Source organism: Metopolophium dirhodum, chromosome 8, assembly GCF_019925205.1.
Source record: "Metopolophium dirhodum isolate CAU chromosome 8, ASM1992520v1, whole genome shotgun sequence".
In the NCBI taxonomy this organism is placed as follows: domain Eukaryota; kingdom Metazoa; phylum Arthropoda; class Insecta; order Hemiptera; family Aphididae; genus Metopolophium; species Metopolophium dirhodum.
This window is the reverse complement of record NC_083567.1, coordinates 21812274-21826882: the sequence shown is the minus strand read 5'-3', so window position 1 is coordinate 21826882 and position 14609 is coordinate 21812274. Positions and strand designations below refer to the sequence as shown.

General features: G+C 27.1%; 1 protein-coding gene and 1 long non-coding RNA gene across 3 annotated transcripts in view; one reads left to right on the top strand and one right to left on the bottom strand.

The window, feature by feature from the left end:
• The window catches only part of LOC132950956 (uncharacterized), a 26078-nt gene extending 20480 nt beyond the window's left edge, over positions 1–5598 (bottom strand). Inside the window, exons 1-3 of the long non-coding RNA XR_009665268.1 lie at positions 5560–5598; positions 4372–4435; positions 4190–4298 (exon numbers count right to left, since the gene is read on the bottom strand). This is a non-coding gene — a long non-coding RNA (uncharacterized LOC132950956). The remainder of the gene's footprint in view (positions 1–4189; positions 4299–4371; positions 4436–5559) is intronic.
• On the top strand, positions 4812–14609 carry LOC132950955 (uncharacterized). Of its 2 annotated transcripts, none has more exons than XM_061022597.1 (13): positions 4812–4830; positions 7070–7219; positions 7304–7382; positions 7451–7565; positions 7819–8050; positions 8132–8287; positions 11848–11997; positions 12056–12263; positions 12329–12408; positions 12484–12686; positions 12748–13020; positions 13118–13233; positions 14302–14609. In XM_061022597.1, exons 2-13 carry the CDS (start codon positions 7070–7072, stop codon positions 14406–14408), a joined length of 1869 nt encoding a protein of 622 aa, XP_060878580.1. In that variant the 5' UTR covers positions 4812–4830; the 3' UTR covers positions 14409–14609. The 2 variants fall into 2 exon arrangements, with proteins under 2 accessions (XP_060878580.1, XP_060878579.1); XM_061022596.1 differs by lacking the exon at positions 4812–4830 and adding an exon at positions 6060–6436.

The following is a 14609-nucleotide window of genomic DNA, read 5'->3' as shown; positions in this document are numbered from 1 at the left end:
CTGTCATCACCTTTTAGGACAGTAAAAGTGCTTGGATTTTCTTCAATAGTAACTTTTCTGATAGGAAAGTGAATCTAGTTGGTACTTTGGGGGGTCAAAAGTAAAAATTTCCCAGTAGTTTTCACAAGCGACGTGAAAAACAAAAGAAAAATTAAGGAAAAACGGGAATTTTTACGCAAAATCTGTTTTCGAGAAAATCGATTTTGGTTTTTGGTGTAACTCTAAAAAAAATGACCGTAGGGACATGAAATTTTGACTGAATGTTTATATTAGCATTTTCTATACACCATAAAATTTACAAAATATTTTGACTCTTTTTGAGCTGTTTACGGCCATTGTCAGTTTTCAATTTTTTTTGTTTTTTTTTCTATAAATATCAATAAAATTTTATCTGTTGATTAAAAAAGCTTGAAAATTTAATAGAAGGCTCCTAGGTTATTGTTTCAAAGGCAGATGAAAAAAATTAAAAATCCTTAGTCACAGTTTTTAATTATAAGCATTTAAAGTTCAAATTTTGACAAAATACGGAAAAATCACGAAAAATAGCAAATTATTTTGAGTTGAGAATTCATAAAAATTTTTCTTTTTAAATCTAAGATTTGAAAATGTAACATAAGATTACTCATAAGTTTGTCTACCTTTATCAAAAAAAAAAATGTCTAGAAGAAACTTAAATTACATTTTTATGAGCGTCTGAAATTTATATTTTTACAACATTTGATATTTACTCGATTTCTCATGTAACAATTTTCTTATTTTATTGTAATTAAAAAATGTATGACTGTTGATACTTGAAAATTTCACTGAATGTTCATATTAGCATTTTCTATACACCATAAAATATTGAAAATATTTTGACTCTTTTTGAGCTGTTTACGGACATTGTCAGTTTTCAATTTTTTTAGTTTTTTTTCTATAAATATCAATAAATTTTTATTTGTTGGGTAAAAAAGCGTGAAAATTTAATATAAGGCTCCTGATATATCGTTCTAATAGCAGTTGAAAAATATTAAAAATACATAGGCACAATTTTTTTTTATTAGCATTTAAAGTTCAAATTTTGACAACATTTATTAAATTTATAATTTATTAATTATTTTGTGGTTAAAAATGTATAAAATGTTTAACTTTTATGGCTAAAGATTGAAAATTTAAAACAAGGCTCCGAGTAAATAGGTTATATATAAATTATTTTATTCACAATAATATCATCAAATATACTTGGTAAAATCATAGGCTGACTGACCGTTTTCGCTCAGAATCGTTTTTCTTATACAATGATATTATATCATTGAATTCAAATTCAACACCATCCATTACAGTAACCCACTTGTAACCTACTGTACAGCCGAGCGACATCCACTTATCCACCTTTTTTTACTTGGTAACCATTTAATTATTACTTGGTTTATAAACAAATTCTAATTGATATAAAATAGTAATTATATAAAAATAGTTTTATTGATCCCAATATTTAAAAATAATGTTTCAAATAAAATAATATAAAAAGTTTAAGAAATACCTATTAATTAATAATATGTATTACCTAAATAACAAAATAACTAAATAAATTTCACGCCCCCCCCCCCCCCCCTTACGAAATTGTGTCACTCCTCCTTAGAGTGGTGCACGCCCCTTAGGTTAAGAGCCCTTGAAATAGTGCATGTTAAAAAATCAGCCATATCCTCCCCCCCCCCACCCTTTGACAAAATCATTTGACTCATTTAGCTACTTTATGAATTAAGAACGATACATTGAACGTACAAAACTGTACCTACCTACATAATAGTTATCAACCTATTAACCCATCAATAATATTATATTTTTTATTGTGTACACTAATCGATTGGTATATACAAAATAACGTTAAGTTATAAATAGGACGTGGATTTAAATGCATTAAAAATAAGAAAAATGCCTTAAAATACGATTTAATGCACTTATATTACAAAGCTTAATAAAATGGCCAGAAAAATTAAAAGTCCAATTTAAACGAATATAAAATAGAATTTAGATAAGTATAAGTTACCTTATAAATAGGACGTTATAAATCTAACATCTTAAACACTTAATATAAACAATTTTTCACACACGCGTCATGGTATGAAAATAAAAAAATATTTATAATTCATATTTATACCGATTTTCTACCGAAAAAATAAATTACTTTAATCTCAATATTATTTATTAGTTAACGATATCTTTGCTCAGAATCGTTTTTCGTTTGTTCGTTTTGTATTTTAATAATTTATACGTGGATATATTATTATTACTAATAACTATAGTAGTTGTGTTTGTTTTATTTCATTAATTTATTTAGTACTATACCAATAAATTATATATTAATTAATAATTTTTAAAACATTGTGTTCAAAAAAATAAAAAAAAAATGAGATTTTAATTAGTCTTATAATGTACCTACCTATATTTAAAAAATAAATAAATATAATAATAACTGTTAAGCTTTTAGGGACATAATAGGTAACACATTCGTGTATGTAGTATTACACTATTTATATAGGTATATATACCTATACGAGTATATGAGTAGGTATATTATTCATAAGTGCGCACACGTCAGGATAAGCAGTTGACCATTCCGTGAATATACTTTTATGTGTACATGGTTATACATCTCTAATTCCTATGATATAGAATATAGATATTAGGTGAACAATAGAAGTTAAGTATGTGACACTAAATTAATAGTTACCTATAACTTATAACGTTGTATTTGGAAAAAAAATTACCAGTTATTAATTAAAATTGTATCTTATGACTATTATCAGTTATAAGTCATAACATATATTTCTATAAATTAAACCAAAGCATATAAATATTAAGTACCCTATATAGGTATGCACCTATTAATTATAATTATTCTACGAACAGGGACTGGAAAAACGATGACGACGTTTATATCTCGCGTATTTTATACATTTCTAGTTCGGAACTAAAATTCTTGGATAGCACATTTTTCGTGACATTAAATATTTATTTTAAGTCTTAAAAGTAAATTTAAGCGCCAAAAGAATATAAAAACAAACTTACTTTAATTATCGACTCTTTCGGCGGAATCCGTGACGTGAACTGCGACGCCCACGAGGAAACGCTTCAGAATACAGAACTTAGAATATTGTGATTTACGAAAAATAAAATTATACGAAACGCGGTAAGTTTTTTGCTCGTATCTTCTTTGCTTATTGAAATTTTAGAATTTTTAATCGACTGTGTCTTCTGCAACGGCTTTGAGATTTGCCATGGATAAATAAATAAATGATAGATATTATACTAGGTACGTCAATATGATGAATCCACGGATATAATATAATGCAACTTTTTATATCAAAGAGTTCCGTGTTAAGGAACAATTTGTTCACTTAAATTTGATATGACAATAAACCAAAATAGTTTATAATTTTGAGTTTGAATTATAATAATATGATATAGGTATTATTTAAATTATTATTTTCGTTTATCAATTTAATTATTGATTAAGGTGGTGAATAGATATCTGCAGAAGCACAAGAACATTTTTATAAGAGCATATATTATTGCATTTTATCAATCATTAAATAAAAATGTGATTACCGGATTTTAGAGTTAACATAAAGCCATAAACGTATACAGTTAATTAGTAAATTCATCAAATACTATAATACCAACTAGATTTCTAAAACTCGAAAAGAGTTTGCTTTAAGACTGTCTGTTTTGATAACAACTAATTTAATTTAAAGTGTATTGTTATATTATATTATAATGAAATTAATAATTATAGTAAAATATATAATTGCATGACATTTAATACCTATATATGTATATAGCCATCTAGGGTATAAACTACACTAAAAAAGGTGTAAGTATGCTAATAAAATATATGAGGTGTATAATATATTTATGTATATAAAAATATAAAATATAAAGAATAATAACATTATATTGCTTTAAATTACTTCGCGCAAACCTAAGGTGATACCCGGCGTATAGTATAACATGCAAAAAGGTGCGTATTAAACTTGGCGTGGTGAAACGAATACGGTCTCGCGTATTTTATAAATTGGGCTTTTAGAATTAAACTTATAAATGCTTCTACGTCACCTAGTTAACAGATAATCCGTGGCAATAAATATTTAATTTAAGTCCAAAAGTAAATGTAAAATAGTAGGTAATAATATGAAAACAAACTTACTCGTAAACATCTACTCTTCCGGTGAAACGTAGCTAGAGTGCCGCCATCGCCGAAGAAACAGCCATGTTCATCCATCTTCATTTAATCATCTCACCCCGATGAGCTGAAACTTGGAAGTATCGAAATATTTTATGAAAATAACCTGATCATAACGAAATTGGCTAGTTTGTGTAAAAACTCACATTATAATATATACGGTTTAACGAACTTTCTCTTTATATTGGTGGCTTATTATTTTTTTGTTCACTGAAATCAAACATACAATAATTTTATTTATAATACAATAGTATTTGCTGAAATTATTAGGATTGTTAACCGTCGCCGACGAATTTCGACAATTGACGATTGCCATAGATATTATAAAATATATTATTTACTGTGATATCCATAGAACTTATATATTATAGTATTATACTCAGTACCTATACAGTATATTGATAAATCCTTTCTTCTTTTACAGAAATCTTTGTCATCTGCAATGAACCTATTCTGGTTTTCTATTTCAATTATAGTTCGCATGCCAAATTTAAGTAGGTACTTGTCCAAAACTCGACTACCGGGAATAATCATTGGTTTTTATGGTATAGCCTTACGAAGTTCACGATTTTCGGTGTTTTACGCACCCGTAAAGTTTACCGAGCGTAAGTATAACAAATTTATTTTTATTTTTAATCTAGGTAAATCAACGTTTTAAAATTGATGATGCAAAAATAATTCTGACACCCACCCATGGTGGTTTTACATAACAAGTCGAGGGATGTTTTTGATTTCAATTGTTCGAGCAAGCGCAATGTGCGAGTGACTACACCGGGTATATATAAAATACCAACAATTTGAATTAGCTATAATATAACCAAATACTATAGAAGCTCTGTAGAAACCTGCTGGCGTCATAGCGCTAGAAAATGTATGTGACTGCCTATTCAGCCCCTTTCTCCTTATCACTTTTATGTACTCGTTAACTAATACAAATAATTTGGCGCCATATTTTACCTATATTGTATTATATTATACACCTAATTATTAATTTAACATATTATATCATAAATATAAAATTAATGTTCTCATACCTAAGTTCTATTTCTTTTATTATTTTGTATTTGTACATTGTACATAATATTATGACTTGTAATGATGGTGCAAATATTTAGTAGGTACCTACATTTTTCATATTGTTTTAATATTATTTTGTATTAATCTTTATGTCACACATTTCTCACTGTACATATTTTTTAGTTAGTATAATCAATATTTTGTGATAATTATATAATTATTTTTTCACAACCATCGATAACATTAAAATGTTAAAAATTAAGACCCGTATAACCGTGTAGAACTGTATAAAATTATTGTAAAAACAATAAGCTAACCATCAAGTATTACTCTATGAAATAAACCTTGTTTTAGTAATCCAGTGTCCATAATCCATACAGCCCTACACTTGATACAGGTAAATGGTAATGATGTATTGCACGTTTTATTATAAACTATGTATATATTTTTATATTTTAACACTAATAACACTATAATATTAAGTACCTAAAGGCTAATGGACTATTGGACTTAATTTAAAAATTAGAAAAAAGCTAAGTAGTTGTTCTTTTGTACTAATAAATTATCAGTTAATAGTTATCAGTGTCTAAAAAAGAAGAATTAAGGGGCTTATATAGGTAACCTACTATAATATGTAGCGCTACAGTGTCCCCTAGCAAATCTAAGAGCTTCCCGTATTCTAATCATCTCGATGTCTATAGTATTTGATTATATTATCATGTTCTATGGTTATCATAAATAAATATTTTATTATCAATATTAACCTCTAATTGATTTTCCCGCCAATTTGTTTCCATTGAACAATACAGTTTTGTTAAGTTAATAAACGAGATATTATAATCATTCATTTTATAAACCTAACGTAATAATATATCTATTCCAGATTATTACAAAATAGTAAATACATATTATTATTATGTTATTTTTTGTTAAAAGTTTTAAGTTTCATTACAAATTCACATAATAATAACATAATATAATAATCCCTATTCCCTATTCCCTTCTGAGTTCTGACAAGAAATCAGGAGTCGCGGAACACAGGCACATTGCAGTTGCTGCTCACCAGAGACTACAGAAATTGATCACCGATACTTTGATAACTTATGTGGTTTAAACGTAGATGCAGACATAATATAATATATATCTAGAAGAATTAATTTTTTAATAAAATAATTTCTTATTTCAAAACTGAATGTAAGTACTTATGATCTACATAATATGCTGATTTATAAATTTATATATTATGTTTAATTACATATTTTCCATAGTACCTCGATAGGTATATCATTTTTCTAATCAGGTATGTATTTTATACCTATTTATTATTATGATTCAAGTGTTATTTCCCTGAAGCACAATATACTGTATCAGGGGTTGCTCCAGGGGCCAACCCCCCCTAACCATGTCTCTGGAGTCGCCCCTGGCCTGGATCTATATTTACAAGTAGTATAATAATTATTTTCATGATATATTACTAAAAACATTTGAAATCTAACGATAAAACCGCATAGAACTTGATTTTTTAAAAGATAAAATGAGATTTAACTAAGACATAATAGTCCATTCAGACATTGTTCACAACACCATTGTAGTCCCTTAAACGTCATTATAATCAATTTCTACAGTAGGTACATTTTTAATTGCCATAGGTTGTAACTAGGCATAACTAATATTAAGTAGTGTTAAAAGACATTCAACTTTAGTATATCGTTTTGTATTTTAATATATTAATATAATATGTGTATACATTCGTAACATTTAATTGTTTATGAATTATAAATTATGGCGGTAGCTGATGTTAGTTAATTTGTCATCGTTAATTTTTAGATGGATCTCAACAATTTTCTTAAATTTTGCCATGGAAAAGTAAATTTACACCCGGAATTTGTTCTGAATCAATGTGATCCTAATACTATTTCATATATTCGCCCATTTTGTCTAAGTGGTGTTGAAAAACCCATAGTTGGCTACATTTATGTAAGTATAATTACTGTGTATATTTACTAGGCATATAGGTATATTTTTTAATTAATATAATATAATAATTATTGATGTTTTTAGAAAAAGCATACCCCAAAAGTTGTGAACTCTATTGCTAAAAATTGTTCAAGTTCTGAGGATGAAGAGTATGATGAATTAGGTGCCTTAGATTAATTTCAGTTATGTAGGTAACTAAAGTTGTATTAATTTGTTATTATTTGTTGTTAGAATTAACTGGAAATCCATTAGAATGCCCTTTCAGTCCAATAAAAGCTCAAAAAGTTCACATAGAAATAAACAAACCAGAAGACAGTCATATTCCTTTAAATTTGCTCCAAGCAAGGTAAAACAATTGAATTAAACCTAATTCTTTATATATTATCTGTTCATTTTATAAGTAGATTAAAACAATTCAACAATTAATCATTAAATTTTCAGTAGTGATGAATGATGATTAATATTGTTGGCATGCTTTTAAACTTAAACTTTATTAACCCCGGAACCATATTAAAAAGGTGTGCGACACAAGATGAGTGTCCAACTTGCATCAGTATTTAGTTAATATTTTAAAACTTTTATTTATTTTTATATTTTAGGCAATTGGTATATTTAAAATTAAAGGATGAACAGTTTTTAAGTGTACCATTATTTATATTATGTGATGGATTGAAAAACAATACAATTTTATTGGGTGGTGATATATCTGAAGGATGGCATTCTCGTTATTGGGGCGAGTATAAAGGACGTAATGATGTGGCACATGATGAGCTTTCTGTACAAACTATGATAGAAACACATAAACAATTTCCTCAAGCGTCAACTATGATTGTAAATAAATTTTAGTTTAATTAAAATATTGTATTATTTTTGTACATTATAAAAAATATTAATTATGTTTGTTAAATCTAGTTAGAGTCTAAAGTGTCTGCAGTTATAAATTTGACCTCAGCTACTAATACTGAAGAGTTCACTTTTATTGAAAATGGTCCTGGCATGGTCATACTTAATCTTAGCTGGCGACGACCATCTCTTTTTGCTCCTCTAATGTCAACAGAATCGTTTATTGTAAGTATATAATATAATTATATAAACATGAACTAGATGGATTCATTGTTTATTCAATAAATTGAAAAGTGCTTGTTGGGTAGGGTAGGGTAGTCTAAGCTAGGGTAGGGTGGTCCAGCCCTCAGCCCTCAGTATTTTTTTGACACCCCTTAGAACTTATGAAGACTTAGTAGACAACATCAGCAGTTGGTCATATTGTCAATTAATAATAATAATCAATTAATATAAATCTGTAATGTGATAACAAGTTGTTTTATTAAATAAAACAAAATATGAATAAATATATTAATTTTCTTTTGGCAGCCTTCTAGTATTTATATAAATATATAAATTGGCTCGTTAACCATCGGCTGAAATCAGAGGAGGCTTGAGGGGGCTTAGCCTCTCCGTTTTTAGTTTTGTAGGATCGAAGCCCCCATTCATGTTAATAATATTAGCCCCTCCTTATATTTTAATGGATACCTGCCTATGCCGCTAATTGCAAAAGGTAGGACCTCACTAGTCGAAGCCACAGGTAATATAAATTATAAATATGCATATATATGTGTATATTATTATCTATGCTCTAAGCACCTTGAATTTCCAATTGCTTTAAAGTAGTGTGTTAAAGTAGTTGAATTGCACTGCAAATTGCATTGTACTTTGAATTTTAAATAATTTTAGCCTCCCTCCAAAAAATTCAAATATTTTTCTGCCTACAAAATAATTAAAATAATAAACAAAATAATCAAAAGTTTAAAGTATCAAGTATCAACTAAACAGTACTTTAATGACTGATTATTTTAATTTGTGAGATGTAAGAAAATTAATAATAATTGTGGTCTGTCTGTGAGAAGTATTATATTTTGTTGCATTCCACTCTGTGTCTCTCTGATTCAATACATGCCATACTCCAGCTTAGAGAGACTAGATAAAAAAGGCTATGTATAAAGGCTCTCAACTCCAGTGATCTAGAAAACAGATCTATGTGTTTAAACTGCATAATAGAATTAATTTTAGGAGCTATCATAATATAATCTATATGGAAACCTGTTGTGTGGGACCAATACAAATGTACATCTTAGTCAGGTTTCCGCTACACTAAATAAAAAGGAAAATTCTATCTTATTAAATTTAAAATTTCTACTATAATATACATAATTAGTTTTGAAAAAATTTAGCACATTATACAGAGTGTAACAGAAAGAACTGACTTTAGGAATAACTTTTGTTCTAATCAATATTTTTAAATTTTTTTGTTTATATATAATTTATAGTTAGAAATTTATAGCAACTTGCTCTACAAGTCTAATAAAAAAAAAATTATTTTTAGTTTTTAATACTAAAAATTTTAAATTTTAAATTTGATTTGAATTTTTTTGAATAAATTCAAAATAGCCAATTTGTGAATCTGACTATAAAAACGATTTGGATGGTAATAAAATTTATCTAAGTGAAATAGTTTATTTTTAAAAATTATTAAAATATCAATATTTTTTTTGATTAAATTAATTTGGAACGCAATAACTTTTTTAAAAATATTATTTTTAGAAATTTGCTAACATGAGTGTATTTCTTAAACTATTTACTAATCATATAATTTTATCAATTTTTGTCATACGTTTAAGTAGCATAACATTTTTTTTTTTTTGGTCAGTTCTTTCTGTTACACTCTGTATAAATAAACATAGGAAAATAATTTAGAATAATGAAAATACATTTTTATAATAATTATTGATAAATAATAATGATAAATTAAAATTTTCAAATAATAATATGTTAGTATTAAATATATTCCGCCTTTCTTACATGTCATCTATTTGGAAACATGCTCAAATAATACTCATTCACGATTTTTCTAGATATCACACAGGATTTCGACCGAGTTTGGCACCCTGGCCTACTCTTCAAATTAAAATCCTTCTTGCCTGCTCCGTATTACCTATTAATAAAATCTTATCTAAACCAAAGAACATTTGTCACATAAATTAATTTTATCCCTTTTTAACACTTAAATAGCAACTGCTGGTGTCCACCAAGGCAGCGATAGCCCCCTTCCTATTCAATGTCTTTACTCACGATCTACCTTTAAATAAAAACACTCTACTTGGTACATTTGCAGATGACACTGCTATTCTTGCTATCGACAAAGATCCCATACAAGCTGCCCAAAAAATCCAAAACCACCTAACTGTACTTAACACCTGGTTTCACAACTGGAAAATTGAGTCAATCCATCAAAATCCTCTCAAATTACTTTCATGCTTCGATCCTTGGAAAGTCCCGCAACCTTTATCGGGGATGCACAAATCCCATCTTCCATACAAACTAATTATCTGGGTTTAATTCTTGACGAACGTCTTACATGAGGTCCCCACTTAAAAAACAAGCGTAGAGCTCTCAATTCGAGACTTCACCTCCTTAGACCCTTACTCCGCTCAAAGCTCTCATTAAAAACCAAAAGAACAATCTACATGGCTCTTTTAAAGCCCATGTGGTACTATGGCATTCAACTTTGGGCTTCTGCCAAACCGTCAAATACCAGAACAATTCAGGCATTCCAGTCTATATGTCTACGATTAATATCAGGTTAGGTTAGGTTAGGTTTTACCCCTTGATATGTAACTAATGAATCACTTTCCAACCTTAAATATTCTTGCTATGATCACCTACAAAAAAACACACAAAACATATAGCACTCACTCAAATCCTATAATCACTCAACTATCATCCAAACAAATTCCAGGTAATCCACCCAGGCGCCTGAAAAGGAACTGGTGTAGGGACCTACTCTCTCCTTAAATCAATTTCCACCATTGGGTGACTTCCCCCTCCCGCTAATCAACCCACATTCCATTTATTTATTGACTTATTGTTCTATATGTAAATACAGATTGTAAATAAAAATTTTTGTTCAGTAAAAAAAAAAGTATTAAATTAAATAAATATACATGATATTATGTATAGTAGAAGAGGCCTATTAGGAACATGGATAATTGATATAATCACGTTATTGAAACAAAATGTTCAACAAAATCTGGTTACTCGGCAATAACCAATGTACCTACTGTAATAATATTACAATACTCATTATTTTAAGTTGTTACAATCAATATTGATTTCCACTTGTTCAATTATAATTTTGTTTATTTCATTTAAATACACTTAGTGCAGGGATAGCTGATTTTAGTGCCGCACAAAAGTGGTTTTAAACTATTGTGCCAGTATGAATGGGGAAAAACGACATCGGTAAATATATATTTTGGATAATATAACTTTTTTTTCATAATCATTACTTTTTTTAAGAATTGAAATATTTTTCATAATAAATAAAACCAATCACTTATTAAAAAAGATTGGTTAATCGACACACTTCACCTTGGTCCAAAAGTGTACCTAATAAGCTGCTTCTACTGTATATATTTTCAATAAAAAATAAAAAATAAAAATGTTATTCAATGTACCAGTGTACCTAATTATTAAATGCCACAATACTAAAATTGCTAAGTGCTCTCAGAATACTGCAAGTCATGTCAATAATTAAAAATATTAATTACTCATTTTTTATAAATATTTTATAGAATGTTCAGTGTACATTAGGCCACGAAACTAGTCCATTACACTCATTATGGCACCAATTACTCTTCTTAGAGGATTTAATTGAACAATTAACATATCTGAAAGATGAATGTTTGACAAATAGACATAACATTGTGTTTCCTCAATTTCAAGTAAATATTTTATAAGCACTATTTTATTTTGATATATAACTTATATGTAATTTTAAAGGGTGATATAAGAGGCAGTGCTAATGGACAAATCGTTGAAATGTTTCCTGCTATGTTGCAAAGCATATCCTCTACATTGTACAAACGAGGTAAGTTTGGGGGGCAAGAAGATAATGATCAAAAACTATTTTGTCAATGTGTCAGAGATGTTATTGCTGCGGAATGTATTCAACAAGAATTCACTGATAAACTTTGGACCTATTTGTTGGGTTAGTACCAAGTAATAATTTCATGTTTTTAAAATTATAATTAAATTTATTTAAATATTATTCAGAATGCAAATCATATAATGATCTAATTGAATGTTTCAAACATTTGTACAAAGCAGTAAGAAATGAAACTTTCAAACCATTGGTGTGTATGACATTAAAAAATGATAATAAACTATTGATTATTATATTGTGATATGTTATTGATATGTTATTACAGATTAAATCAACAAATGGTACACGATTAGCTCAAATATTAAAATCATTACCAGGAAATACAGCGTCCAATCCAGAAAAACTTTATGACCCTGTTCAGTTATTAATTGAAATTGGGATTGAAAAACTTAAAAATGATTACACGCAATCTTTTTTAATTTCTAAAATAGCTTTAGCGGATCACTTAAAATTAGAAATAAATAATAAGTAAATATTGTGTATTATGTTTAGTTTTATATATTTTTAATTTATTTTATATTTCTTTTAGATTTTGTAATATTGATTATTCAGATTGGTGGACAACATTAAACTCATGGATGATTTGGTTATGTAGAGTTCATACAGTTTTAGACTTAGCTGCTGTCACTGAATCTATGTTAAATATAACTACACAAAGTATGATGCCTGTCATCACAAATGCTTTGCGTTATTATCTTGGAGATTCATCTCCTATAAAAGCTATCACTTCTGTGAAAACATTACCACTACAGATTTTTCGATCATCAATCAATACACATTTTATTGAACATCATATACCAAAGTATTATATTATTTAATATTAATTTTTAAAAGTATTGATGAGAATTTGTGAATGAATCATACTTTTAAATATTATGACTTAACAATTTTTGTTTCAGAGCTTTTACTTATGACAGTTGGACGTTACAATTAACATCACAAAATTGTAATCGACGCGTTATTAGTATATTTCATCGCAATGCTGAGAATATATTGCCTAAACAAATATACAAAGGTCTGTAAATAAGTTTAAACAATTTGTTTGAATATTTTATTTCAGTAATTAGTAAAAATTATTTATTTTTTAAGTGTATTATATTAATAGTGCCGTGTTAAGAAGAAACCAGTACAATTTTTAAATTGTACAGTATAAAATACAATTTGTAAAATAATATCAATTATGATATTAGATAAGTTTTATTTTATTATTAATTATTAAATTTATATACGTTTTGTTTGGTGGAAGGGAAATATATATTTAATGTAAACTTACATATACGATAGTTAATATATTATAATTAAATAAAAGAAACAAATGCTATTAGATAGTATTTACAATTAAGTAAGAGTTGTGCAGAATTATATCGCTTGGCTTTTTTAAATTTTGTTGTTAATATTTTCACAGAATACATTAATGACATACAACAATTTTTGATTAAATATTATCCATTAAATAATTGGTTAGGTTATAAAAATAATCTTGTTTAATTGCTTGTAAATTATTTCAAAGATCCAATTTATAAATAATGTTTTAATTGAATTACATTCAAAATTACAAATATTGAGTAGATATTTTTTGGTTTGATAAACAAACAGAACTTTAAATTTGAGAAATATTGATTTTTATTTTGTAGTTATAATTGTTTATGTGATAGGTACCTATTAAAAATAACTTTCCTTGTGTAAGTTAATGTGATTAAAGCGGACTTTTTGTATGGTTTCCACTGATTGTTTTAGTGAATTTTAAAGGTAATAGGATACAGTATTGTTGTTTAATACTATTGCTTTTAGGAATTAAAGTTATTTTTTATACAATCTGATGTATTACAGTTAATTATAAAATAATATTATTAATCGCTTATCCTCTTAAAAGTAAATTTATCCGCTCTTGTTTTCATTTGTATTTTACGAATGTGTATAAAAAAAAATGCATACTTTTTTTTGAATGTTGAAATACATTGTCTTAACTCCCACAATATTTCCAATGTTTGAGTGCTAGTTGTATTAATTACAATTATATAGGAATTTCTAATATACTCTAATTCCCCACAGACAAATTAATTATATTTGTGTTTATTAATAGATGTTACTAATGGAGAAACTAAGGAAAAATTAATGGACCAAACTACTTTACCTCTAGAAACGTATTACTGCATCAACTTCCATGTATTGTCAGATCATCTTAGTTAATGATTTTTTTTAATTGTAATTATTTTTATTGTATCTAATATCTATGATATACATGTTTACTGTTTAGAATTTTACAATATATTTGTTTAAAATGAAACAATTATTTGTTATGAAGTGAAAACCAATTTTGTATTAAAATATTTTTTACATTTAATTAGTTTTTATTTTGTCTATTAAAATATAATTTCATTTTTAACCTAA

Coding starts and splice junctions, on each gene's coding strand:
- LOC132950955 (XM_061022597.1), top strand. CDS start 7,070: ATGGATCTCAACAATTTTCTTAAATTTTGCCATGGAAAAGTAAATTTA. Junction 7,383..7,450: donor TGAAGAGTATGATGAATTAG/GTGCCTTAGATT, acceptor ATTTGTTGTTAG/AATTAACTGGAAATCCATTA. Junction 12,687..12,747: donor AAATTAGAAATAAATAATAA/GTAAATATTGTG, acceptor TATTTCTTTTAG/ATTTTGTAATATTGATTATT.